Source organism: Fusarium coffeatum (genome assembly GCF_003316985.1).
Source record: "Fusarium coffeatum strain FIESC_28 chromosome Unknown BRIP53273_contig_50, whole genome shotgun sequence".
Classification (NCBI taxonomy): Eukaryota; Fungi; Ascomycota; class Sordariomycetes; order Hypocreales; family Nectriaceae; genus Fusarium; species Fusarium coffeatum.
Genome location: NW_022157847.1, coordinates 27,869 through 54,449, shown reverse-complemented (window position 1 = coordinate 54,449; position 26,581 = coordinate 27,869). Strand labels below are relative to the sequence as shown.

At 48.5% G+C, this 26,581-nt stretch overlaps 11 protein-coding genes across 11 annotated transcripts; 5 read left to right on the top strand and 6 right to left on the bottom strand.

Moving 5' to 3' along the window:
• Positions 1–1,221: 1,221 nt before the first annotated feature.
• Positions 1,222–2,908, top strand: FIESC28_02301 (uncharacterized protein; the record flags this gene model as incomplete). The annotated part of the gene is made up of 2 exons (XM_031156451.1): positions 1,222–1,282; positions 1,338–2,908. The coding sequence occupies 2 exons, from the start codon at positions 1,222–1,224 to the stop codon at positions 2,906–2,908; spliced, it is 1,632 nt and encodes a 543-aa protein (XP_031019474.1).
• A 51-nt stretch (positions 2,909–2,959) lies between these two features.
• On the bottom strand, positions 2,960–3,787 carry FIESC28_02300 (uncharacterized protein; the record flags this gene model as incomplete). The annotated part of the gene is made up of 3 exons (XM_031156450.1): positions 2,960–3,471; positions 3,525–3,690; positions 3,746–3,787. The coding sequence occupies 3 exons, from the start codon at positions 3,785–3,787 to the stop codon at positions 2,960–2,962; spliced, it is 720 nt and encodes a 239-aa protein (XP_031019473.1).
• A 699-nt stretch (positions 3,788–4,486) lies between these two features.
• FIESC28_02299 (uncharacterized protein) lies at positions 4,487–5,593 on the top strand (the record flags this gene model as incomplete). Its single annotated transcript, XM_031156449.1, has 1 exon — positions 4,487–5,593. One exon carries the CDS (start codon positions 4,487–4,489, stop codon positions 5,591–5,593), a length of 1,107 nt encoding a protein of 368 aa, XP_031019472.1.
• A 924-nt stretch (positions 5,594–6,517) lies between these two features.
• Positions 6,518–8,652, top strand: FIESC28_02298 (uncharacterized protein; the record flags this gene model as incomplete). The annotated part of the gene is made up of 7 exons (XM_031156448.1): positions 6,518–6,780; positions 6,836–6,969; positions 7,022–7,145; positions 7,210–7,416; positions 7,482–7,820; positions 7,897–8,264; positions 8,324–8,652. 7 exons carry the CDS (start codon positions 6,518–6,520, stop codon positions 8,650–8,652), a joined length of 1,764 nt encoding a protein of 587 aa, XP_031019471.1.
• A 284-nt stretch (positions 8,653–8,936) lies between these two features.
• Positions 8,937–10,147, bottom strand: FIESC28_02297 (uncharacterized protein; the record flags this gene model as incomplete). Its single annotated transcript, XM_031156447.1, has 3 exons — positions 8,937–9,478; positions 9,531–10,013; positions 10,102–10,147. The coding sequence occupies 3 exons, from the start codon at positions 10,145–10,147 to the stop codon at positions 8,937–8,939; spliced, it is 1,071 nt and encodes a 356-aa protein (XP_031019470.1).
• Positions 10,148–10,651: 504 nt separating this feature from the next.
• On the top strand, positions 10,652–12,318 carry FIESC28_02296 (uncharacterized protein; the record flags this gene model as incomplete). Its single annotated transcript, XM_031156446.1, has 3 exons — positions 10,652–11,789; positions 11,839–12,059; positions 12,121–12,318. The coding sequence occupies 3 exons, from the start codon at positions 10,652–10,654 to the stop codon at positions 12,316–12,318; spliced, it is 1,557 nt and encodes a 518-aa protein (XP_031019469.1).
• A 120-nt stretch (positions 12,319–12,438) lies between these two features.
• Positions 12,439–14,925, bottom strand: FIESC28_02295 (uncharacterized protein; the record flags this gene model as incomplete). Its single annotated transcript, XM_031156445.1, has 1 exon — positions 12,439–14,925. The coding sequence occupies one exon, from the start codon at positions 14,923–14,925 to the stop codon at positions 12,439–12,441; it is 2,487 nt and encodes an 828-aa protein (XP_031019468.1).
• A 661-nt stretch (positions 14,926–15,586) lies between these two features.
• On the bottom strand, positions 15,587–16,996 carry FIESC28_02294 (uncharacterized protein; the record flags this gene model as incomplete). The annotated part of the gene is made up of 1 exon (XM_031156444.1): positions 15,587–16,996. One exon carries the CDS (start codon positions 16,994–16,996, stop codon positions 15,587–15,589), a length of 1,410 nt encoding a protein of 469 aa, XP_031019467.1.
• A 738-nt stretch (positions 16,997–17,734) lies between these two features.
• On the bottom strand, positions 17,735–19,220 carry FIESC28_02293 (uncharacterized protein; the record flags this gene model as incomplete). The annotated part of the gene is made up of 3 exons (XM_031156443.1): positions 17,735–18,656; positions 18,711–19,030; positions 19,074–19,220. The coding sequence occupies 3 exons, from the start codon at positions 19,218–19,220 to the stop codon at positions 17,735–17,737; spliced, it is 1,389 nt and encodes a 462-aa protein (XP_031019466.1).
• Positions 19,221–19,802: 582 nt separating this feature from the next.
• FIESC28_02292 (uncharacterized protein) lies at positions 19,803–24,472 on the top strand (the record flags this gene model as incomplete). The annotated part of the gene is made up of 10 exons (XM_031156442.1): positions 19,803–19,879; positions 19,948–20,071; positions 20,124–20,780; positions 20,846–21,224; positions 21,276–21,298; positions 21,359–21,452; positions 21,510–21,721; positions 22,327–23,178; positions 23,229–23,353; positions 23,407–24,472. 10 exons carry the CDS (start codon positions 19,803–19,805, stop codon positions 24,470–24,472), a joined length of 3,609 nt encoding a protein of 1,202 aa, XP_031019465.1.
• Positions 24,473–24,602: 130 nt separating this feature from the next.
• On the bottom strand, positions 24,603–26,416 carry FIESC28_02291 (uncharacterized protein; the record flags this gene model as incomplete). The annotated part of the gene is made up of 3 exons (XM_031156441.1): positions 24,603–25,836; positions 25,885–26,085; positions 26,139–26,416. The coding sequence occupies 3 exons, from the start codon at positions 26,414–26,416 to the stop codon at positions 24,603–24,605; spliced, it is 1,713 nt and encodes a 570-aa protein (XP_031019464.1).
• Between the last annotated feature and the right edge of the window lie 165 nt (positions 26,417–26,581).

The window sequence follows — 26,581 nt, the reverse complement described above, 5'->3', positions numbered from 1 at the left end:
CATGGTTAATATCTGGCGTTGCAGAGTTATTATAGGGTTGTGTTTAGACACAATGCATAAGTCTCTTCCAAACATCTTACTACCAGCCCCTCATTGTAGCTACAATCAACATCTCTGCGAGATAGTGCATGTTGGATCAATGCAGTATACAGTTCACCGTGGGGGTAGACATTTACTGAATGATTGTAGATCTTCGTCTGCATCTGCATCGGCGTTGATGAGTTGTCAACAAATCAGTCCTTTCGAGGCTATTTCCAACGTCGTTATCATGGATTACATGCACGACAAAGGGCCCGATAGATGGTGTGAGGATATTCCGTCTCACCCAATATTGAGAATACATCGCCAGTTTGGAGTACACTATCTCCGCTGGCATGTTCATGCATCTGTTCTAACTACAATCCGGGAGTAGCAGTTGTCAAGCGGCACGTATTCTCGCTTGGAGGGGCAGATCTTTCTGAGGTGAAGATAACCTCGTTGACAAATTGTGAAGTGACGATACAGAATCTACCACAGCTTCCGTTGATTGACATTCGTACCTTAACGTATCCGTCAGGTATTCCAAGGCCAGTTCTAGAAACCTGCCATCCCATATGCAATGCATGCCTCCAGCCGAAGCTCCCTTTTAAGCGTTTAGCCTGCACCAGATAAGCAGGTAGTAAGAGTGGCGTTGGCTATGGCGTGAGTCTCTCAAAAGATCCTTCTGCTTACACGGGTCAAGCGGCAAGGCTGCAGCAGTCTTTGAGAAGGTCTGCCAAGGATGAGTCAATTGTAAGCACGCAATCCATCTACCGGGGCTGATTTCTTCCCGCCCCGGTCGGGAAGAAATCAGCCCACAGATGCAGCCTGACTAACATGCATTACTACGTTGGTTCATACGCGATATGTGTCAGTGCATATATCACACATGTCACATTCCTGGCGCTTAACCTTTCGAGTTTTGAGTTGCCGATCACGATGCAGTAAGATAACCTCGCATTCCCACACGGGCCGCGCTTATGGTCTCCTCGCGGGGATATGCTTCCGGATCTCGATGTGGACTTTGCAGTCGAGACGAGGAACTGAATGCCCAATTTCGCCCATGACAATCAAAAACGGTTTCTATCCTCAAGGAGAACGGGTACCTCAACGATCCCCTCTCTGTATCCAGCACAAAGCTCACAAACTTCTTTGTATACCCTTTCGTGCATATAACAGTGTCTTAGTAGTAAAGCCGTCATCATGTCGTTGCCCAGAGCCAAGATTCTCGTTGTCGTTACGGTCGGGGGCTCGACTAATTCAGGTATGTGAACCTTATTGGTGTTACTAGAGAAAGCAAGTCGTTAACACACTTCTAGCTCCGATCCTGGACATATGTTCCATCTTGGCAGCTAGAGGTCATACAATTGACTTTGCGACATTGAGCGGCAGAGAAAAGCTGGTTGACAATTATCCTTTTGTGCAAAAAGTCCACATAGTTGGGCCGGCTATCTCAGCTGAAGAAGATGAAAAGCACTACATCCTCTTCTCGCGTTGGAACTGGAACACTGTTCAAGGGAAAAGGGATATTGTCAAAGGCAAGATTGCATTTGATGCGTTCTGGCCTTTTACATATCGCGGTCTGAAAGAGGTTGTCACTACCACCAAACCTGACTTGATATTCTCCGACTTCCACGTTGAAGCGGCTCTGGATATCTGCAATGAGTTCCGTCTTCCACACGCTGTCATGTGGCCCCAGATGCCGTGGTTGATGATGCCTCAGAAGTACATTCCGGGTCAGCCCGGTATGCAGCAAAGATGCTTGACCAGCGAGCACGCTAGCATCTATGACAGGTTGTTCGAGATGACCTTTCTGCTTCGTTCGGGGCCATTCTTTCTTCGCTGGGTCTTCTGGACCAGGGCCATGCGTCGAAAAGAGGGAGTTGCGCCTCGACCAAAGCTTTCCAAGCCGGACTATCTTGTGTTTCTGAACAACTTTTATGGCATGGAGACACCACGAGATACTCCGCCTTTGGTCCATCCTGTAGGCCCCATCTTGGCCGACTCATATCCTGCTCTGGACGGAGACATCAAGAAATTTGTTGAGATGCATCAAAAGATCGCTCTAGTTGCGTTTGGTACACATGTTATACTGGACGAGGAAAAGATCTTCAGGATCATCAATGGTCTTTCTGATGCCATTTCCTCAGGCGTGATTGACGGTGTCGTCTGGGCACTCAGTGCTAGAAGTCGTGGTCGACTTGATACTAGCATTCGAGTCCCGTCTGCATATCTGTCTCACTTGACCGTTGAACAGCTGTTCAGTAATCAAGATGAATCGTGGCACTTTGCTACTTGGGTACCGCAGCGCTCCGTCCTCGAACATGCTTCCACAGCCATATTCGTCACGCACGCCGGACCTTCATCTGTCAATGAATCTATCTTTCACGGTGTCCCTATGATTGCAATGGGGATATTCGGTGACCAGATGGTCACCACATTGAGATTGGAAAGATCTGGCGTCGCCGTCCGTCTTGACAAAGACACTTTTGATGCAGCGTCTTTGACAGCAGCTATCAGAGCCATTCTCTTGCTTGACAGCGAGTCGTTCCAGAGAAACGTCACGCGTATGCAGAGAATTGCCATAGTCGGATCACGGAAGAAGCATTTTGCTGCCAATTTGATTGAGGAGCATCTATATGACTGGGATGGCAGGTTTGAGCGATCCCTGCTGGATCTTAAGGATTCTGAAGATAGTGAAGGGGTTCCTTCGCAGACTTTAGATCCAAGAGACGTGTATCCACGAGGCAAAGAGCTGCGTCCAATGCATCTTCAGACACCCGATGTGCGTATGTCGTGGATCAAGCTCAACAACATCGACATCGCGCTTTTGCTGGTTGTTCCGTTGGGTCTCGTTGCATTGATCACTGGGGTAGCTGTTAGTGCGTGACGGAAATGATTTATGTCGTGTATTTTATCTCTTATATCAATTTACCCATAGCTACTGACCAATCACTGCCTTGGTAACAACCTTCTCTACCGCCCGTGCCATGTCATCCACTATCTCCACAGGCACTCTTGGAATTTCATGCCCAGCTCCATGGTCCAGAAGGACTTTCCCCCAAGGGTGGCACAAGCCAGTCATTGCTTTACTATAGCTGACATCAGGGTCCTTTTTACCATAGATATGGGCTGTCGGGACATGAATAATTGGACCCTGCGTGTCCTCATCCCTCAGAAACTTGATCTCTCCAGCGGTTAAAGACTTCTCACAGTAAGGCAGTCCTGCGCAGAAGAATATGGCGAACTGAAAGGGTGGTGGGTTGGAGTGGCGAGCACGAGCAATGATCATAGCAGCGAGGGAAGCACCCTGGGAGAAGCCCAATACACCGTCAAAGGGGCCTTCCTCAGCAATGTACTCCCATAGGTCGTCAATGGCTGTCAGAATGCTCTGTGCTGAGTTTGGATTGTAATAGGCAAGACTCTCATCTTGACCAATGAAAGCCTCTATCCCTATGTTGTGTGTAAGAGTCTAGAGTGAGCAAGCAAATAGCTCAATGACTGACCAGGTGCAGGTGGGATGGGTTCCGCACCATCAACATACTCGTATTTGTGCGATTGTGAGTGGCCAAGTTGATGTCGGAGCGCAGCTGCATTGAGGTCAGTTCGCGTAATGAAATGAGCTGTGTCAAGGAACGCCATGTACATGTCTGCATCTCCAGCACCTAGATTCTGTGTTAAATTATGTCATAGTAGGATGTTTGTGACTTTTGCGACGGTAACATACCTTGCTGTTGGTGCCCATTCCGTGGAGGCAAAGTATACGCATTGCGTGGATGGTAAGGCTCTTAGGGACTCTAGGTGATGGAGAGTTTGAGTTTCCCCGAGAGCGAAGAGACTTCGGAAGAAGTATAGAGGCAATATGAGAGTCCCCGTGATACGTTACAAAAGATGGCCAGTCCTAGGATAAGCATGGTCACATATCTCCAAGTCAATCGTCAAGTCATACCTGCAGAGCTCAATGTGACAGATAAACACAGTATGCTTCAACAATAGTTCCATCAATCCCGGGTGCATTTGCTTATCAATAGAGTCGCATCTTCCACCGCTGTATTTTGCAAGGTATATGCACATGTTGCTGACAATCCTATTACCATCCTTGGGACCTTTATCTGCCCTTCAGCCGGACCAGAATCAGTAACAAGGATACATCCTCGCGAGCCAGGCTGGTGATCTAGGAACTGCACGAAGCCCATGATTTTGTCAAGTCTTGCAAGTCAAGGACTCACTCAAGACGGAGTGAAAGAGTGAAGACAAGATAAAAAGGCATCATTTTCCCAACCATAACTATATCAAGACTCCATAAGACTACAGAGATATTTGAATCGCCTTTATTAACTTCATGTTTATACATCCTGATCCGTATTTAACCTACACTAAAACTCTCTTTCAATACCTCTAGAGTCTACCGAGGAGCGTAAAACCATCATCCCAAAGTCATCACCCAAAACACGAAGACGTACCCATCATGCCGAATCTTGAAAACGATCTCCATAATGGCAATGGCATCAATGGAAACACAAAGATAGGAAAAGACGGCGACGGTAACCCCCACACCTTTGGCATCATTGGCGGCGGGTGGTATGGGTGTCACATCGCGACAACTCTTCGCTCGCTCGGCTTTCATGTCAAATTGTTTGAACAGCATAAGCGACTCCTACATGAAGCATCTGGCAACAACCAGTTCAGGCTGCATATGGGCTTCCACTACGCACGTCACAGTGGTACTCGTATTCAGTCAAGAGATGGCTTTCTGCGCTTCGTCGAGCATTACCCCGAACTAAGCCGCATCGTGCCCTGCAACCTCTATGCTGTACCAAGTCAAGATTCCCTGCTTGATTACAATACCTACAAAGCCATCATGGCCTCAAGCGGGGTAGCGTTCACCGAAGGGGCACCACCGGGTGTTCCTATCACTAATGTCGATGGCATCATGTGTGTGCCCGAGAGGGTTTTGCTGCTGAGTAAGGCGCGTTCTTACTTCGAGTCAGCACTCAAAGGAGCCCTTGAGCTCGGCCGAAAGGTTTCAAGCATTCAAGAGGTGGATGATGGGGTGCTGATCGACGGTGAGAGCTTTGACTTTGTGGTAGATGCAACGTGGGGGCACTATATGGACCTGGATCTGCAGGTCATATACGAGGCCACTTTGTTGCTCTACTACGAGGGTCCTGCTGATTTTCCGGCTGTGACCTTGGTCGACGGTCCCTTGGCGTCAGTCTACCCCACTGAAGTGCCGGGGTTTTATACCTTGTCTAGTGTCCCCCACACACCTCTTGGGCAGTTCAAGACTGCAGCAGAAGCTCGGGCGGCACGGGACGAGGTTAGTCCTGCAACCATATCAGCAAAGCGGGCGCTTATGGAGGAGCAGATCATGCACTACCTTCCCACGTTCCTCGAGACATTCCACTACATTGGTCCACAGCTTTCCGTCAAGACCAAGCCGCTAGGGGCTTATGATGACCGCAGCTGTCGAGTCTCGCGTCACGGTCGAGTGTTTTCCGTCATGTCAGGGAAGATTGACACCATTTTTTTCGCCCATGAGCGAATTCTCTCGCTGATCGGCAATGGGAGTTGAAGGATTCTTTTGTCTCTGATGCAACTGTAGCATCCTACCCTTGTCTAAAGACAGGTTGGAAATTCACTCACTCATGCAGCCTCTTATCTCGGGTAAATTTACAAAGGCTAGATGTATGCTTAATCTTGGTGTCCTGGCTCTCATTGGCTAGCTAACGAAGTGTCATCTTCTTTTCAAATTGATCGACCGGGGAATTTTGCTTTAGCTTCCCACTAGTGGGAATAAACCACGTAAGACTGTAATGCCGGAAACACAACCTGAACCCAGCTCTGTAAACAAACCCAACTGTCCCAAGTTAGTCGATCCAATAAAAGATGTGCAAGTAATCCTTGGCGGTAGACTGCTGACAATGCATCGCATCATGTAGAAGGATTGTGCCTAATCGTGTGTTCTTCAGCGCTTCTGATAAGATTTCCCGCCCAACTCCCATTTCATTAAAACAACACGTTGCAACGTGGGTGCTGTACCCAGATTCCGTAACTCACAACAGAGCAGATAACCAGATATAGCAATGATCTGAATACCATCATATCAATTTTGATAACTGATAACGTAGTGTAGCACTGAATATCAGGCAAATCTACTATCCTCTATCCAGATATAGGGTAATCAGGCTCCCTAGCCCTTGCTGACTCTGATCCACCCCTCCCCTTGGTTTTGGCATGGAACGCACAGACCCAAAAACGGAGGCAGCCCGGTAATTAGCAATGTTTGTTTCTTGTTTCCTGAGGCTGAAATATTTGTTGTCTCTTGTCGTAAAGCTGACCACAAACTGATCCCCCACTCTTTTTCTGTCTTTTGTTCCGTTCCGTTTACCTGTCTCTTGTTAATGCCTACGCAAAATTTCGAACCATCTACTGCGGCCTCTCTTTCTTACGCCGCTTGAGCTCTCACAACTCACTCGGGCACATTTCTTTTCCCAATATGTCGGCGGCACCAGATCTGCCATTGGAGCACTACCCACTTGGGACTCTCGTCGAGAAGCATAACGAAAGTCAGGAGGCGACTCCTGGCAATGCACCTAGAATACCCGACTCGGCGACTGGAGCTGAAGCTTCACCCAACAATCACGGCTCCGTCTCCAGCAATAATAACAGGAATGTTGATGTTGCAGTTGGTTCGTCAGACAGTGCGACCAAACAAAAGGTGTACCATACTGGATGGCGGCTTCATGCTTTAACCGCAGCGTAGGTTACCTTCGCCCAATTGCTCTTACTTGACGGCTGATCGCCATTGACGTAGTCTCTGCTTGAGCCTATTGCTATCGACATTGGAGACTACCATTGTAAGCACGGCTCTGGTCTCAATCGTTGATGCCCTTCAAGGTTTCAACATGGCCGGTTGGATCGTGACATCCTACTTGGTAACATACACCGGTAAACCCCAAGTTTATCGTGTATTACTGTTGTAGGAACTAAACGATCCCAGGTTTCCTTATTATTTACTCCAAGCTGAGTGACATATTTGGCTGCAAACTGATGCTATTGATTGCCATCACCATATTTACTATCTTCTCCATGGCGTGTGGCGCTTCGGACTCGATGGTTCCTCTGTATGCTAATTCTCTCTCTTGATACCGACCTTGTGCGTATTCTCATCAAACATCTTTACACTAGGATCATCTTCCGCGCATTTCAGGGAATGGGTGGCTCCGGTATCTACTCTCTGTCGACAATCATGGTACCGCTCATGGTGCCTCCCGAGAAGTACGCAACCTACATCTCCATCATGTCCTCAACCTTTATCCTCTCGAGTGTCCTCGGCCCGATCCTTGGAGGCGCAATTACAGATAACACGACATGGCGTTGGGTGTTCTACTTCAAGTGAGTTCCATTTCCGTCTAGAAACCTTTCAACATAGGCACTGCTTAATGACACATTACCTCCAGTGGCCCCGGAGGAGCGCTTGCAGCTGTTCTTCTTGCCTTCTCGGTCCCGTTCAACTTTCCCTACGGCGAATCCGATCGATTCTTTCATTCCCTCGCATCGAAACAAATGTGGAAGCGGGTCGACTTTGTGGGTATGGTTGTGTCATTAGCTGCCTCCATCCTCATCGTCTTTGCACTCGAACAAGGTGGCGTGGCCTACCCTTGGGGTAGTGGTGCTATTGTATCAACCTTTGTACTCTCTGGCGTCTTGTGGATTGCCTTTGTTGTTTGGGAGCGACTGCTCTCCAAGAAAGGTGGTGTCCGTGAGCCCATGTTCCCATGGAGCCTGGTGCACAACAGGTTTGTTATGGGACTACTCTTGTATGGCTCCAATCGGTCAAACCTGTGCTGGTCAACTAATTCGACTTTCATCCAGAAACGGATTCTTTACAGGATTCCCCTTTATGGCTGCTCTTATCAACATACCGCAGAGATTCCAAACGGTCAATGGAACGTCAGCTATTAACGCGGGCATTCGCACACTGCCGCTGCTTCTCCTGTCTCCACTTGCGACCGCTATCAATGGGATCTTGGTGTCTAAGCTAGGAGTCCCTCCTCTTTACACGCTACTTCTAGGAGGTTCATTACAGACAATAGGAGTTGGCCTATATAGCTCCCTACAATCATCGACCTCTATCGCCTCGGCGCAATATGGTTACGAAGCTATTATGGGTCTCGGTTTCGGCTTTAACCTTAGTACAATACTGATGATGGTGCCTCTAGTCGTCACTGAGAAAGATCTAGGTACGAGCTCCCAATTTCCCTGCCAAACCACCAATGTTTCTCTACTAACGTCACCGTAGCTGTCACAATGGGTTCTGTGACACAGATCAGAGTGTTGGGAGGCACAATCGGACTTGCCGTGTGTTCCGCTCTGCTTATTAATCACATCAAGAGAGAAGCTTTCAAGTTCTTGACAGCAGAGCAAGTTGCACAAATACTGCTGTCCTCAGAGAATATTGAGACCCTTGCATCCGAGACACAAAATCGGATAAGAGTTTTATATGCAGATGCCTACTCGGAGCAGATGAGGGTAATGCTTTATTTCTCCATCGCATCTATTTTGTCACTGGTGCTTCTCGTTGAGAGACAGCCAAGAAAGGCTCCCACTAAGCCGGAGAGAGCAGCTTAGTATCATACTTGTCTCATCATACATTCGGATTTAGCTACCAGAGAAGTTTCTTAGTATAAAGGTGTAGTCTATTTCCATATCTAGGCATAATGTAGGGTTTATTAGATACAGCTGGACATAAGTTGCTTGTAATACGTACTAGCAATTCCATATCTTTCAGTATAAAAGTCTTCAATTTCTCATTCGCTGTATGCTCTGGAGTACAAACTGCGGATGCAAGATATCAAACGAGCTACCACTTGCGATGCTTATGAGTTTGCATTGCTCTGCCTGACTTCGACGTGCTAGGAATGTATGTTTTGACCCCTACTTAGATCAACGACCTTTATAGAGCCATTAGATTCTGCAGATTCCAACAAACCCTGTAGAAGAGAAAGATCATTGAGGGCTTCCAGCGGACTCTGACGTCGGTCAGGGCTGTTCTGCAATATGGCTTGACCGAATGCCTCAAACTCAGCCATGACAGCATTGTTGTAGGTGAATTCTTTTGTCTCCTCCATTGACTCCCCTGAATCCGATTCAATCATTGATTTGACACTGACAGGTGTCCAAACAACAACGCCACGAGTACTGATAATTTCCATCTCCAGAGTGGATTTGTGTTCTACCCCGAAGGAGATGCAAATTGTTCCGTGTCGAGAATCAGTGGTGGACACAATAGCATGTATGGTATCAACAGGATGAAGATGCTTCTCAAGCAAACTGGACAAAGCCAGTACCTCCTTCGCCTCTTGTCCAATGGCACCGAGAAGAAGCCGGAGGCTGGCAATAAAGTGGATTCCACTATCGACAAGGAATCCGCCTTGAAATTCTGGAGCCTTGCGCCCTGGAAATATCAGTATCTGCATTAAAATGCTAAGTACAATACTTTCACATACATTCTGTTTTGAAATATTTATTTTCCTTTTTTATTAATCCATAGTAGCTCAAACGAAAGGATGCAAGTTGTCCCCCCATTTCTCGGATTCTCGTCTCGGCATACCTCAGGCTCTCATTAAACCGAAAATTCTCAGCAACGGCCCAGATCGGAGGGTGTGACTGAGAATTGTACCATCGGACAAGTTCCATAGCAGTTTTGGTGTCCTGTGCTATCGGCTTTTCGCTCAACACATGCTTTCCGGCTTTCAGGGCCTTCCAGACAAGTTCGGGCTGGACGAGAATGGTAGCACATGATGACACTGCAGCTATGTCAGATCTTGCGAGGAGATCGTCGAGTGACCTTCCAGGTCTGGGGGGACTATCAAAGTAAATGTCAACGCTGCCCCGGGCTAGGGTCGCAAGCGATATTGCCGCTTGCTCAGACCGTGAGTAGACGGCTTTGAGACTGAAATGTTCAACTGCCTCAATAGCCGGCAGATGTTCTGTAGCATGTCAGCGCGACATTGATCCAAGAGCTCCTCTGCAATGCAACATCGCCATTGATAAGAAGCTCGAGGGGGATCGGCATACGTTCTCTGGCAAAGATTCCGGCTCCGAGTAAAGCTATGCCGACCATGTTGCAACACACCGTCAGCGCAAACGGCAGGTAACAGAAGGATAAGCTCACGGATGAAATGGAGGGAGGGGGGCTGACAAGATATGATGCTCAGGCAGATAGAACCACGCCTTGCAGGATGACCTGACCTTTTAAGCGAGGCCCTTTTGGTTTGGAAACCTGTTATCCAGGTACACGTAAGATACAGGGATAGCGGGTCGGGCCATGGGTCGGGCCACGGGCTGCTTCCCCAACCGTTTGAGTTTCATTCTGACAAAACCCAATGTAACTGTAACCTATTTCCGTAGCTATGCATTATCTTATGCACCCGGGTACCTTCCTCTTCCGCAAAATTCAGAAGGAAGCTACTCTTCCGAACACAAACGTTATGCAATAGTGTGATAACGATAACGTTGGATAGAATGAGTAATTTATTTCAAGATAGCAACTTGAGAACTCAACCTTCCCATGCAGTCCTTCTACAGATCAGCAACTTATTCACAATAGAAATCAGAATCAAAGAATATGCCTATTATTACGTGGAGATCAATTGACGAAAGTCTATCCTTGAAATGGAAGATTGTTGTCACGCTCCTGACAATCTACACTGTCCGTATCATAGGAGGTCGCATTACCAAAGAACGAGCAAGGCGGAAGTTCCGCGAAAGACACGGCTGCTTTCCAGTGACATGCCAACTGCCACTCAAGGATCCATTCTTTGGCATCGACTTCATCTTGAAGTTAATGGAGGTGTTTAAAGAAAAGCGACTTTTGGAAACATTTGCCAATGACCTTTACAAGACAGTTGGTACCACCTTTCTCGTGGAACGTGGTTCTCAGCAGACCATATTCACAATCGACCCGGAAAACATCAAGACAGTCCTTGCTCTCAAGTTCAAAGACTACGGACTTGCTTTCCGAGCCCCATTGTTCAATCCCGTCACCGGAGGTGGCATGTTTGTTTCTGATGGCGAAGAATGGGCGCACTCACGGGCTTTGATGCGTCCAACCTTTGCCCGTGATCAAGTGGCCGACCTCGGCTTGACAGACCGACACGTCAGAGACCTTGTGTCAAAGATACCCATCAACACTGCTTTCAATTTGCAGGAACTTCTCTTCGACTTCACCATGGACACTGGTACTGAGTTCCTCTTTGGCGAGTCAACAGATACACTTTGCAACCCTACCAAAGCAAGCCAACAGTTTACCAAAGCCTTTGACTTTACTCTCAAAGATGTGGCTTACCAGGCAAGACTGGGCCCATTCCGTCGCTTCCAAGGCTCTCGAAGAGCTGCACATGATGCCTACCAGGTCTGTCGCTCCTATGTCGAGCGCTATGTTGATCAAGCTATGGCTCTTCGCACATCGACTTCGGTGGGAGAAGTGCCAAAAGATCATGAATCACAAAATCGACACGATAGTCTGCTGAGGCAGCTTGCTAGTTCGGGCGTATCAAAGGAAAAGATACGTGCAGAGCTACTGAGCGTCTTGATAGCGGCAAGAGATACGACTTCCAATCTGTTGGGTAATCTCTTTTTTGTGCTTGCACGCAGACCAGATATCTGGGCCAAGATTCGAGATGAAGTTAAACATTTAGACACCAACGTACCAACATATGAGCAGCTTCGTCATCTTACATATGCCAAATACTGCATCAACGAATGTCAGTATTATCCCAGCATCATACAAACCCCTGGCTGACATATCCTTAGCATTGCGCCTTCATCCTCCCGTGCCCAGTAATGGGCGCATGGCATATCGAGATACAATTCTTCCTCGTGGTGGTGGCCCAAACGGTGATCAGCCCATTCATATTCCCAAAGGCTCCATGGTGAATTACACTGTCTATGCCATGCATCGCCGCAAAGATCTATATGGTCAAGATGCTGAAGAATTTCGTCCTGAGAGATGGGAGTCTCTTAGACCCTCGTGGGTAAGTTAAACATCTGATGTATAGTTTAGCAAGAGTTTGGCATAATTCTAACCACAATCAGTTCTTCCTACCTTTCAACGGGGGCCCACGTATTTGTCTTGGTCAACAATACGCTATTACTGAATCTTTATTGGTCATGATGCGGTTCGCTCAAAAGTTTGCATCAATACGATCGATGGACACAAAGCCCTGGACCGAGGAGATCGCGCTTGGCTGTGGCAATGCTAATGGGGTCTATGTTTCGTTCCAGAGAGTATAGTAGGGAAAAGCAGTACTGAACAGGTGAATAGGTGAACGGTTATGGAATCTATCTGAGAGGTACCTGCAACCTATAGTAATTAATATGGATACATAAACTTTCAAACTGCTTTTTATATATCTATATCTGGTTTAGTTCTGCCCAGTAGCAACATGCGTAACCCACTGGAGTCAGAGGGTCCACGGCATTCTTTCGGTCCAAATCTTGTACATCTGCTGCTGGCTTTTTAAGATCATAAATATCGTACTTGAGAGTTTTCTTCATGGTTTCCAACATTGCGAGTGAAATGTCATGGTGGTTTCGAGTAAGGTTCTTTGATGGAAGGTCCTCCGCTTCAGCTTTCCAAACAAATTCCTTCGCAAGCTGGTCGTCCAATATATAGTCCTTGGCGGATTGATGTACAAACGACAATACACCATCTGTGACGACCAGAAACCCTTTGCAGCGTAGGACTTGTCTCTCTAGGGCTTCAAGTCGATTAGCAGGTGGAGAGAGGGATTGAGCACCGGAAGACAGTTCCGCGAGTGATAGTGGACGATAAACAAGTGTCGCGACCGCTAAAATGTCCCTGCATTGTGATGCATGGCCTGAATCAATGACTTCCTGCATCATGCGCCTGTAAAGATCGTTCAGGCCAGATGGAAATTTCTCCAACGTCTCTGGAATCTCCCACGAATCGACGTCCAGCAATTTCTGACAAGCCAAAGCCACCCAAAGAAAGGTGTTCTCAGACTTTTCCGCGAAGATATCACGGACCTCAGCGTCGATTGTAGTATCCTTATCTCTCTCAAGCTCCTCGACCTTGTACTTGATGAATGCGTCGACGGCATGTTTGATCGATTCCCTGACTTCCTCGTTGTCTTCGAGAGATAGAACGACCCGTTTGAAGGAACTTGACTTCTTCGTAAAGGCGTCTTGGAATTCCACCCAGTTACGACTCGAAGCAATGAACCTTACTGGAGATTGCTTATCATTGCACAGCTCTATGATCAGATCAAGGAGCTTTTTGTTGTCTTTGTTGCATTCGTCAAGTGCATCGATCACGATCGTGGTACCCTGGGGAACATGGTTGCTGTTCTCTGCTATCATCCTCCTCAGGATGGATGACAGGATTTCCCAATTGTTCGGTCCGTTGAACGCCTGTTCACCAGCGCTATCGAACTCGTTGCGCACGTGTAAGACTAGAGATGGGTGCTGATGGGCAAGGCTCCAGACTAGACCTCGAAGAACGGCAGTAGCATTATTCTGATGGTTTCTCGTCGATTGGCAGAAGAAGCATGAGATACAGGTCGGACTCATCTCATCAAGGCGATCTATGATTCCGCAAAGGAGCATAGTTTTGCCTTTACCAGGGTTCCCCTTGATCCAAAGAAGCTTGTAATCAGGGTCTTGTTGCCAAGTCTGGAAGCCCTCAGTGAGGAAGACCCAGGAATAGCAATGGGACAACAGCCTACCCTTGTCGTCTTCAATCCGCTTCTTATCATAGAGTGGGTTGGTTGTGTAGAGGGCTCGGAGACATAGTCTATTGCCTTCATCCTCGTTGAGCTTCTTTTGCTGCTCGGTCTGACGATCAATGGCCTTCTCAATGCTTTTCACGCCAATGACGAGACTCTCGAGCCTGTTCCGTGACTCTGTTGTGTTGTACTGCTGAGAGCGCTTATTAAATTCCTCCTCCGAGGCCTCAATATCCTTGATTTTCCCGTTCCAGTAGTCAATGTTGACCACGCTTTTCAAGAACGCAAGAGCCCGATTCTTGTGGAAGTAGCATACACTCTCAATTAGGTAAGAGAGAAACTTTTCGTAGAGGTCAAGTACAAGTGGCTGAAGTTCATTTCGTAGGTTGGACAAAGCGGACTTCCCACCATGTTCCTCTGATTCCAAGTTATCTTCAAGAAGAAGTTCTGCGAGGTTCCAGTACCAATTGACGCGTGAAAGAACGTGTTGTAACCCTACGCGATGGACGCCCGGCTGTTTCACGGGATTTGAGATGACCTCGAGAATGAAGCACACTCCTACCCATGGGATCGCAGCTTGTGGAACAGCTGATACGGCTGGCTCGACCAGAGCTCTCACTGTTCCAAAGAGCTCGAGTCCAGAGCTCGCCATCTCATATCCCCTGGCTTCCTTTTCGGTCTTGGATAATCCGATCTCGACGAGACGTTGCATTTGACGCCACCGCTCTTCGTGAGAGCTCCCAAGTGAAACGGAATCGTCATCTGGATTGTCCTTCTTGAGCTCAGACACTAGGATCTCTTCATATTGGGCCATGTACTTGTTCCCACTGTCTCGGAGGTTATCGTAAGCTTGATTCCATAGTTGCTCCTGGAGCTTGTTGCGTTCGCTATCTGTTTCTGATGGACTGTCCACAGGGAATGGTCCCTCATTAACAGTAGGTGTTTCTTTGTCAACAGCGGGTGATTGATCGTCAGCGGTGGGTTGCTGCTTGTCGCCAGGAGATAGTTGAGGGACTACAACTGTGTCGGCGACCTTGGGTGGTTGTGGATCACCGACTGGTGATGAAGGCGTGTTCTGTTCTTCCTTCACTTCACTCCCTTCTCTCCCTTTAAGACGGTTCTTAAACCTATCTAGGAGGCGCCGGCCACCCATATCGGCTGATTTATAGAGTAAAACAGATGGCTGTAAGCTGTGCACTCAGAGATGGGTCAAAAATGGGAGTTGTTACTGTTTGCTTTCCCTACTGCCTTCTGCCTCATTTATTCTTATCCTTTATGGCAGCAAGCCCTCGATACGTAATTGAGCGGGGTAATGAAGCTACAAACTATTCAACCCTAAATGCGCCTCGTAAAGCCAGTCAGCACTTTCGATCCACCGGAACTTGTGCAGCGATGGATAGAGCTCATGCTGATCACTTTCACGTGCTATCTGCAGCAAGACAATGAAGGCGGTCGAGACTTCATCTAGCTTGCAGATTCAGTTCATCGCCAAGCTGTCATTGGTGTTGTTTGAGATATCAGCGCCGTTGTTCAACTAATTTCACTTTGGCGTTCTTTCTGCATGGCTATTGGCCTTGAATCTGGCGCTAGATTTCAGCTCTCCAAGCCTGTTCCAGTTGCGGAAGGTATTCATGACGATCCAAATAAACAGGGCTCATCAAATGGTGGGGATTATTACGTGGGTCCCATTACCCTACAGCCTCTCTATACAACATCTAACTGTACATGAATCTACTTATCGTTGGAACAAAACGCCGCATATAACTTAACAAGTGCTATAGCTTCAGCTGTAATATATATATTAATGGGACTATTTAAATTTGACTAGGAAGTGTTTCACTGGGTACTCGTGATCGGTCATGCAGAAACTTCTCCTCGAATGGATAATAACTCAATAATTCACAGCCTGTATCAGTTACAAGTAGCTGGTTTTCCAATTTGATGCCGTCCTTACCGCCGACTTCACCAACATAGGCCTCAACACACAACACCATTCCTGCTTGTAATTCTCCTTCGTAGCCGTATGAGTCCAAGTCTTCAGGGTAACGGATACACGGATACTCGTCGCACAAGCCAACACCATGGAACATCACACTATATCTCTGAGCGCGACAACTCTCAGGCAGGCGATGGCCATTGCGTGTCAGCTCCGTAAATTTGACACCGGGTTTGACCATCTTCGCATTCGTGGTGATATGCTCATAAGCAATACGATACAGACGTTTCTGTTCTGCCGTAGGCTCGCGGTCCCCGCAAATCCAGGTACGGGATATATCGACGCACATACCGTATACGCCAACGAGGTCAGTGTCGAGAGCCACCAAGTCTCCGTCCTGAAGTACGCGCGGACCACATTCTTGGTACCAAGGATTGGTGCGTGGTCCAGAACTAAGAAGACGAGTTTCGATCCATTCGCCACCACGTCGAATATTGCCAGCGTGCAAAGCAGCCCAGACATCATTTTCAGTGGCGCCGGCGCGTATAACCTGACGCATTTCGCTAATTGCAGCCTCACAAGAAGCAATTGCACAGCGCATAGCTAGTATCTCGTCGGGCCCCTTGATCATCCGCGCGTGTTCAGTGACAGCCTGTCCACTGGAGACTTCCACTCCTAATTTCTCAAGCGCACGTAGCCCAGCAACCTCGATGCGGTCAACGGCTAGTCGGCGGTTATCCCCAGCATGCTTTCGGAGTACTTTGTCGACTTGCGTAGCAAAGGTCGCAGCATGTTCATCGGTACGATCGCCTGTTTCAAAATAAAAGAATGAGGCGCCAGAGCGTAACTCACTTATCAGAGGCAGATGAGCTGAAAGATGATCGCATTCATGGAAGTCCCACAGCACTAAGTAGCCGTTCGCCGAGACAAAGCATGCCCGAGCGGGATTGTGAGCGGTCCACAGTTGCATGTTGGTAGTGTCAGTGGCGTACCGAATGTTCAGTGGGTCGAATAAGAGGATACCACCGAGGTTTCCAGTAGTTAATTGATCGCAAAGGCGCTGCAGGCGATATGCACGCATGGTTGGTAGGTGAGGCGGCTGTAGGCCCAGGCGCTTCCACTCACTGAAAGCCAGCGGAGTTGGTCCAATGTCCACTCGATCATTATTATTGTTGGAGCCATCGGGTTTCAAACTATTGGTACACGGCTTGGTGGGGTCGATCCGACGGGAATCGACAGGGAATGAAAATACAGGACTGGGCTTGATTGGATGGTCTTTCTCCTTCATCTTGTATATGTGGGAGGCAACAATTGAAACAAGTTGCGCACAAGGTAATTTAGCTTACACTATTTTTCCAAATGCCTCTTTACATAAAAAGATGGAACAACATCAGTTTAAGTATTTCTTCCACAGTGACGGGACTTCAGCACGGCACAGTGACAAACAATCGGATGCGCTACCAGAGTTGGATGGGAAACCGTAGCCCCGGAATCATAAACCGTCACCATGCCACCTGACTTGTAAAGTGATTGTAGCTGACTTTTAAGGTTACCTCCTCGCGCTAGGATGGTCATTTGCGGTTGTAGAGCTCTGCCCCAGATTATCTCCAACGTTACCGCTCGACCTCCGCCTCTTAGTGACGAAGAGAAACTTATCAAGAAGCGGCTGATGGTCAGCGGCGATACTGTCTGTATGGCATGACGCGTATGTTGCGTCTCACATTCGGGAACACAAATGAGGTAACATGTCTGTGTCTCCAAAGGGTGGTAAATTTGAAGTCGAAGACTGTCCCGGTAGTCCATTCCGAGTCTCCTACCATCACAGCGTCATGATTCAAAAGTCCCGAAAACCTTCTTCAGAGTGGCGGGGCTATGACACCGATGCTGTTATTGATATGCTCTTAGTGTGTAGATGCTGATCCTATATATTTCCAGCAAATATAATATGCGATAGCGGCTCCTTCAAATTTGAGATAACATACAATCGAAACGGAACTCCTAGCCACTTCTGTATAGACAGTCACGCTTACTCCATAAGCTGCCGCATGTCGTCCAGTGTCTCTAGTCCCAAATAACGTTCGCTCGCTGCTTCCGCGTCGGGTATTCCAACAATCCTGCATCCATCGATGAACTTCTTCTTTAGTTTTATATCGCTCAGAGGGTTTGCACGACTACCAACGGCGTGCTCTACGTATTTCGTCAAGACATCCCCGCTTCGAAGCACGACACTGACCTTTGCTGAGTCAGGTGCAATGCTGGTGTCGATCTTTGCGCTGATGCGATCGCGAATGGCTATGATGGCGGGATCGAGTACAACGTTGTCTTCATACTCTGACTGTGTGACTCTACCGAGGATGAGGCCGCATGCGCCACTATGGTAGACGCTGAACTTAGCTTCCAGGCCGTCCTTTGGACTCTTCTTGCCAGTGAGTTCCAAGACAAGAGGATGGACTTCGACCGTGATAGATTTAATCTGCTCCGATGAATGTCCATCTCTGATCAGTGCCGCGTGTAGTTGTATGCAAGCGTCGATAACAGGGTGGATGACAATCCCGCACGGGAAAGGCTTGAAGCTGTTCCGCAGAATTTCCCAGCGACCTGTACACTGACCAGCTAAGCCATCTTCATTTTCAGTACTGAGCCAATGATCGAGACTCTGGAGCACGTCTGGCTTATTGTTGCCGACAACAGCAGCCCATCCACGTTTCGCTTCCAGTGCGCCTTCACTGCTAGTATAGCCTCCTTCGGCCATGACAGCAGCCAGCAGACCGTTTTGAGCAGCACGACCGGGATGGAAGGACTTGCAGTGGGAGCCAAACATCTCTCGAAGTCCGGTGACTTGGGTTACTGCGAGACCAATTGCATGGATAGTCTTTGCTGGAGACAAACCCAGAATCTTTGAGACTGCAACTGTCGCTCCAATCGATCCGACGGTAGAGGTGATATGCCTTGAGAATTATAAGGTCGTGGAAGAAACGGATGATGGAAGTTTGTATACTTACCAGCCCACGTCGTAGTGTTGCGGCCAAATAGCAAGTCCAGCCTTGCATTCGGCTTCTATACCCGCCACGAGAGCGGTGATGAACTGTTTTCCCGAGACACCTCCTTTCCACTCGGCTACAGCAAGAAGAGCGCTCGCAACTGGCCCTGTTGGATGAATGATAGTGTCGAGGTGGGTGTCGTCATAGTCATGGACATGTGATGCTATGCCATTGATCAACGCCGCATGTTGAGCATCTATTCTTGCAGCTCCCGGATCTCCGAGGAGAGAGGCAGCAGGTGCGCCGAACAATGGAGAAAGTGTTTGATACTGTCGAAAGACCTGCGTTAGCTATGTAGCTTCGTTCAATAGGCTTTGGACTTACGGCAATCTTTGTGGCTTCATGCCTACTTCCTGATATGGCGCAGCCAGCCCAATTGTAGAAGCTTCGAACAGCGGCGCGGACCACATCTTCCGGAAGATCTGAGTATTGGAGGTTGTATGACCAGGTGGCAAGACGTCGTGTAGCCATTGTAGCGACAGCAATACTGAAGGTTTCGCAGTGTATTCAAGATAAAGTCGATATAGATCGTAGGAATGGTTCTCGATAGAATTGGACGAGCCTGAAACTTTTAATGCTCATCTCTACTTAATAAGGTGGCTCATTGGCTGTTCCGAAAATCTCGGCTCATCCGTCGGTTCATCCGACTTTTCGGGTGCGGTAGTCTCGGCACACCGTGCTTCGGTTGGCCCGACTGACTAACACAATCGACCGCCGCTAGTGCTACGCATCAACACACTGAACCCTGCAAAGGCGCTCAAGCTGAAGCTGTCCCAATGGATCTGCGAGAGGTTACTCGAGATATTTGTTCCAGATAAAAGGCAACTGATTTCCCCAGATTCTTGGCTTCTGACCCTCATCTCTTTATGAAGTATTGATCATTGGTGACTGGCGCTTATTATATCTCTACAAGATTTATCATTCCCGTCCAGCGGAACTTCTTATTTGCTTACACTTTGGTGATAGCCACGGCAGGATCTGTCCGTTACCTACTTTGGAATCTTATCTTAAACTCATATTATCGGAAAGAACAGTCGGTAACGCATCGTCAAGATGGGTTTCTTTGGTTTTCGAGGAAGGAAACTTCAGATGGCCCAGATCTGGGCAGTCATTCTGCCATGCTACCTTCTGTAAGTCTGGCTTCTGAATATGCAAGCAACTTTACACCAGGTTGATAATAGCTAATGCGTTTTGACAGATTCGGTTATAACAACTCCATTGCTGGGGGGTTTCTTAGTCTTCCATCTTGGGTAGAAACCTTTCCGGCCCTTGACACTGTACATACAAAAGGAGAGACAAGGAACCACAACTCTACACTTCAGGTATGCTCTACCATAACATTCATGAACATTTACTAACCGAAATTCCGAAAAGGGTACGGTCGTGGCTATGTACACTCTGGGCTGTCTCTTCGGCTGCCTCAGTTGCATCTGGCTTGGTGACAAACTCGGCAGGAAGAAAACGATCATCTTTGGCGCTTTCATCAACACAATTGGGGCAGCTCTCCAGGCCTCTTCCTACTCACTCCCGCAGCTCATCGTTGGTCGGCTAGTTTCTGGATACGGCTTCGGTCACATTACGGCCACGGCCCCCAACTGGCAGGCTGAGTGCTCTGGCGCTGCTCATCGGGGTGCGGCGGTGATGCTTGAAGGCTTGTTCATCTCGCTCGGCTTAGCTATCGGAGGTTGGACTAATCTCGGCATGTCTTTCCATCACGGCTCTGTAACTTTTCGGTTTCCCATGGCCCTATCGGGTGTGTTCTCGATTATCATTATGCTTACTACGCCGCTACTCCCGGAATCACCTCGGTGGCTGACCAAGAAGGGTCGGGTCGATCCTGCAAGACAGGTGCTGGCTGACTTGACTAACACCGATACCGATTCAGTTGAGGTTCACGAAGCAATCCAGGAAATCGAGACATCTTTGGCCCTTGCAGGAGAGGCCAAGGTCAAAGACATCTTCACCAACGGCCCGCTCCGCCTGTTCCACCGTATGTGCCTCGCTTGCGCAGCACAATGCTTTCAGCAGATGGTATGATACCTCGAGAATTCAGAGAGCTTGTGGCCTCGCTATAGTATCTGACTGACTCAACCTAGAGTGGCATCAACGCCCTGGCCTTCTATCAAGCCAAGATCTTCGAGGACTACCTGGGTCAGACACCACGGGCAGCAAAGATCATCGCTGCTTCAGTCTTCACCTGGCAGACCATATGTTCACCCATCGGTGTCCTGACTGTGGATCGGTTCGGACGTCGCAAGTTGATGATGGTCTCTTCTCTAGGCATGGGTGTCTGTATGGCAGTTGTCGCGGGTGGGTCATCGCAGCCGTCCAGCACGGCATCGGTGGCAGTCGCGGCGGCATTTATCTTCCTCTTCTCACTTTTCTTCCCTACTGGGTTTCTTGGGCTCACGTTTCTGTACGCTGCTGAGATTTCGCCTCTCAGTCATCGCGTACCCATCACGGCAATGTCCACTGGTATGTTTATTCATGCGTAACTTAACGGGAAACTGCGCTAACTTAGATTAGCCACCGCCTGGCTCTTTAACTTTGTAAGCTTGAGTCCTTTCAATCCCTTTATGATGAGTTAAGACCTAACATGTGCGTCACAGGTTGTTGCTGAGATTACTCCGATTGGGCTAGCTACCCTCAAGTACAAGTATTACATTATCTACGCCGCCATTAATATTTGCCTCACTTTCCCATGTAAGTGTAACGCATTGTCCCCTATATCAAACGATCGATTTCTGACTACTTACTCAGGCGTGTACTTCTTTTTCCCCGAGACCAGCGGCCTGCACCTGGAGGAGGTTGACGCTATTTTCACTGACAGTAGCAACATCTTCGAAACCGTCTCTATTGCCAGACGCAGGCGAGCAATTGATGGTAGAAGCATTGGTGATAAGGAGAAGGGAGGGAAAAAACAAGTCGTAGAGATCGAGAAGAGCATACCGACACTTCAAAACATCGGTCAGGTCAGTTGGTAGGCCTGTCACTACGCTCTATGCATGAGAACAGTAGAGAACTGCTTGGGAGGCCGATTAATTAGGGAGAATGGAGAGCGGCAGAAGGAGAGGTGTTTGCTATTGAGAACGATGATGAAAAAGAACAAGGCTTTGCACATTTTGCAACAGAATGGCAATAAGAATTTCATTTAGCTCAATCTATACAATCTACACACCATAAGCTCTACAGTCAGTGTATATGAATACTACGTAACGTTTATAGAGAAGAGTTATGAAAATACCCACAGGGTTTCAAGTTCCATGAAATTGATGTTAAACTTGCCTGTCGTAAGCCGCCCAAGCACTGTCGAGCTCACGCAAGTCACCACGACATCTGACTCGAAATGCCGATATCGCCAAGTATACAGAAGCTCTCCAGTCCTTAGATGCCAGCAACTGCAATTTCAATCAATTTCAGAATGCTTTAGCGTAATAGTAGGTTGAATTTTAACAGGTATGTTTCGCACCCGAGCGAGCTTAAGTAAGCACTTATTTAGCGCAAATTTACAGCGTCACGCCTCACTGGAGGTGGGGAATTCACTCAACCTCCTTCACAACGGTAATGCACCCCACAGGAGTGCGCCGCCATGTCCGATACACAGACTGTCTCGACAAGTGAGAGACCTACTCGTCGTCATCCTCGAGGTCTCGTAGCTTGTCTTCGGTGCAAGAGCCGCAAGCAGCGCTGCGATAATGTATATCCGGCGTGCTCGAATTGCCATGACGCGGGACAGAAGTGCTCGTATGGAGCAAAGCAAGCGCTGCCAGCAGAGTATGTGAAGTCTCTCGAGCGTCAGGTCTCAAAATTACAACAAGAGTTGGCCTTGTCGCGACAAAATGTCGTCACTCCGACAAGCAGTTCTTTTTTGCAGCAACAGCAGACATTGCCGATGGTGCCCAACATGAATGAGCAAACAAGTTCAAGGGAGACTGCCGCTTCGGACCTGGAAGCCAGCGCTGGGATTGTTGCCCCATCGCCAGATTCCTTCTTGGGGACCTCAAGCGGGTATCCTCTCACGAGGCTCCTGCGATCGGCATTGCCCTCAGTGGATGCACACCAAGGCGATCGAGTAGTAGCTGTACGCGAAGTAGATGCCGCGACATGCTCTTCAGCAGCTATACGCTTGAATGGCGGTCAGCAGGCCGAGACCGATGTATTCTTTGGCGGCTCAGACTTACCCACCAAAGAAGTCGGCGATAAGCTTATTGGAGCGTACTATGCAAGAGTACACCCGAAACATCCATTTCTAGCTCGAAAAAGGGTCCAGTCGCTCCACGAGGGTAGACATGAGCTCACCCCTGCGCATAAGGCCACGCGTTCAGACGCATTGCGGACGAAGTGCGACTACGCGACGTTGCAACTAGTATATGCCATAGGAGCACGATACTTGCAGCTAAGCAATGACGATGATCACTCATCCCCTACGGTAAGAGTTCAGTCTCAAAACAATTCTGCAAGTCTGACTCGCGAAACTAGCGACACTATGCCTGCGCACTAGCAGATGCGGACTTTATCTTCGCAACAGGTAGTCTCGAGAGCTTGGAAACAATGCTTCTTCTCACGATATACCAATTAAGGTCACCAGCTGGGCCCAGCGTGTGGTGAGCGATTGACACACAATTGAAGTACAACGGAGCAACCTAACAATCGTCAGGTGGATGATAGAAACAACAATGCGAAATTGCATCGACCATGGCCTTCACCGAAAAACTAGCAGTCTCTCTCCGAGCCTCGATGAACGGCGAAAACGAATATTCTGGACGTCATATATGTTGGAAAGATCCGTCGCCCGCACAATGGGTAGACCTCACTCCATTTCTGACAGAGATATTGATATCCCACTTCCAGCCAATATCGACGACGAACTAGATACTGACGAAGCCATCCTCGCGGCCATTGCTAAGTCAAATGAGTGCCCTTCACGGATAACTACACTCACGCCGGCCATTCACATCTTCCGGCTACAACAGATAGACTCCAAGATCTCACATACTGTATGTCGCGTGGACAAAGATGTCTCTACAATCAAGCCGCATAAGGTAGCTCGTCTTCGGGATGCTCTGGAAGAGTGGAAGACTGCTATACCCCAAACTGGTCCAGAGGACAAGCCGCATCCGTACCTCACGACGGATTACCATATGATCCAATACCATAAAGCGATCATACTTCTGAACCTGCCCTTCTTACCCACCTTAACCCCACAGGGCCCGACTTTTCACGAGATCGTCCACTCCGCCGGACAGATTTGCATCCTGTCGAAACGCCTTCATGACCAACAGACGTACATCTCCTTCTCTTTGCTCTCATTACACGCCAACTTTGTCGCTGGCTTGGTCATGGTGTACTGTTTCTGCCTAGACTCATCAATCTTTAGTCCCAAGTTCAGCAGTAGCGTACGAGCTTGCAGCACAATGTTGTATATCATTTCCGAACGATGGCCGAGAGCAGTGCAGGCTCGCAAAGCATTTGACCGCCTTGTCGCTGCTACGATAGAATGTGACGGCGAACCAAGTGCGGGTTTGATGAGGCCTGAAAATAATTTGCCTTCGTCACAGGACGGGTTTCAGCCGGGATTGTTGTCGGGCGAGGCTAGTCATCCGGAGGTATGGAACAGTTTCGAGTCGATACTTGGGGATCATCAGATTGATCTCGAAACTTGGATGCACGATAGCATCTTTGACACGATAAATACATTCCAGCCAATGGATTGGGCAGAGTAGGTGGCTCTGTTATAGCTTTACAATGCTCACTTAACTGTACATTGGATTTAAAAACCAGATTAATTTACTCTTATTAGTATTAATAAATTTGTATAGTACAAGTCCCTATATTATATGTTTACAGTGGAATCTAAGCTCTGCACATACGGCCGTTCTTCTCCACGGTCCAAGCCTCGCTTCCAACACCCTTGTAGTTGTAAAAGAAGGAATGGGGATCGTACTTCCTCTTGATATCCACCAGGCGGTTCCAGTTTTCACCATAAAATACCTCCTTCCACTCAGGCTCATTGAAATCAGCCTCGTTCATATATGTACCGCTTCCAGGGGTAACATCCTTCAGCTGGGGCATATACACCTCAGTCATCTTCTTCTGGTCGGCAGCCATATCATCCCAACGGGTAGCATCCCAAAGAGATCCAAACTGTAGTGAGATCATAGCCTTACGCCACACAGAGGGAACAGCGTTGGAAACACCAGGCAAGCTCTCGAACTTGCCAGCGCTACCAGCAAGAACAAGTCCAGTGGAGGCAAACTTTCGAGTAAGCTTGTTGAAGTCGGCACCGGCAACTACTGAGTTGGGGATGAGACGGCCACCCCACTGGAATTGAGCAGCTTGAAGAGAACCACCGGGCAGAGGGCCATTGTAGAGCGCATAGTGGTCGCGGAAGCTCAGGGTAGAGTAGGAGGCAGTGAATGTAAGGCCAGCCTTCGTGAGGTAGTCGGTAAAGGGAGCGAGGATGGTATCACGCACGAAGTCACCAGTGGAGTTCGCAATAGTAACGGGTGTGATGGCGAAATAGGCTCCGGTGAGAATATAGGTAACGGTGGAATCGTTGCCAATCATACCTGGCAGAAGCTCGTGGAATCTGTTGACAGCGGCGTAGTACGCATCCTTGTCTGCGCCAGCGACGAGCGTAAGCTTTGCGCCGCCAATGGTGGTGGTCTTATGGGCGCGAACCGTCATAGATGTCACTACACCAAAGCTAGCACCGCCACCACCGCTCATTGCCCAATAAAGATCTTTGTGTTTGTTAGTAGCAGTGGCAGTAATAATTTGGCCATCAGCAGTGACAACTTCGTACTCAAGGGCATTATCAGCGCCCATGCCGAAGCTAGTACTCAGAGGAGAGTGGCCACCACCAAGAGTGAAACCAGCAAGACCAACAGTAGGGCACTCGCCTGGCACACTAGTAAGGCCATTGGCACCGGCAAATTCAACAGAATCATAACCTTGAACACCAGCACCAAGCTTAAGAGCAGGGCCAGTATACAGCTTGTCAGACCATTGTTGAATGACTTCCTGCTTCTTCATGTGATGGGTCCAGATCGCGAGACCACCAGCACCAGTAGAACGGCCAAAGTAGCTAAAGAAAGTCAGTAAGGATTATCAACTTGGGCTTGGAAAAACATACTCATGGGCTGTGTTTCGGACGACTAGTCGGATGTTGTATGCCTTGGCGAACTTGATAGCGGTAGCAACATCGCGGGCATCAGACACCTTGACAGCGTAGCTGACATAGTTGCCAAGAGTACAAGGCTTTGACTTTGTCACAAACGGATCGCAAGACTGGTTGGCAAACCAGTTCTGCATAACCGAGGATGAAGTCTCGATGCTATAAATCGTTAGTATCGAAGGTCTTTTTTGGCTAGAAGGGTTCTGGCGTACTGTGTCATGGGCCACTTCCAATCAGCCTTCACAGCGGCGCAAGCCTCCTCGTCGTAGTTAGGCTCGTGGCAGGGCGAGCCAAGTGGCACGGTTGCAATAAGAGCGCCATTGACGGTGCTATTGAACTTGGCCCACACTTTATCGGACGGCCAGCAGTCATCGCTGGGTAGGCAGCGACAATCATTGCGAGCATGGAGGTGAGGACCATGGAGGTGAGCGCTGGAGCCACCGGTAAAGAGTGCTAGAGGCAGAAGCGCCAAGGAGAGAATTGACTTCATATTGGGCAGTTGGGCTTGGCTGGACGGAATAAGCAGAAGTGGTGTGGCAGGAGGGGGACAATTATGGTATTTATGCATGGAATTTGATGCTGCATGCCCCGTTCCCCTTTTTGATCCATATCTAGTCAACTACACCGGCTCTAAGCCCTTTAAGACTCACCGCGG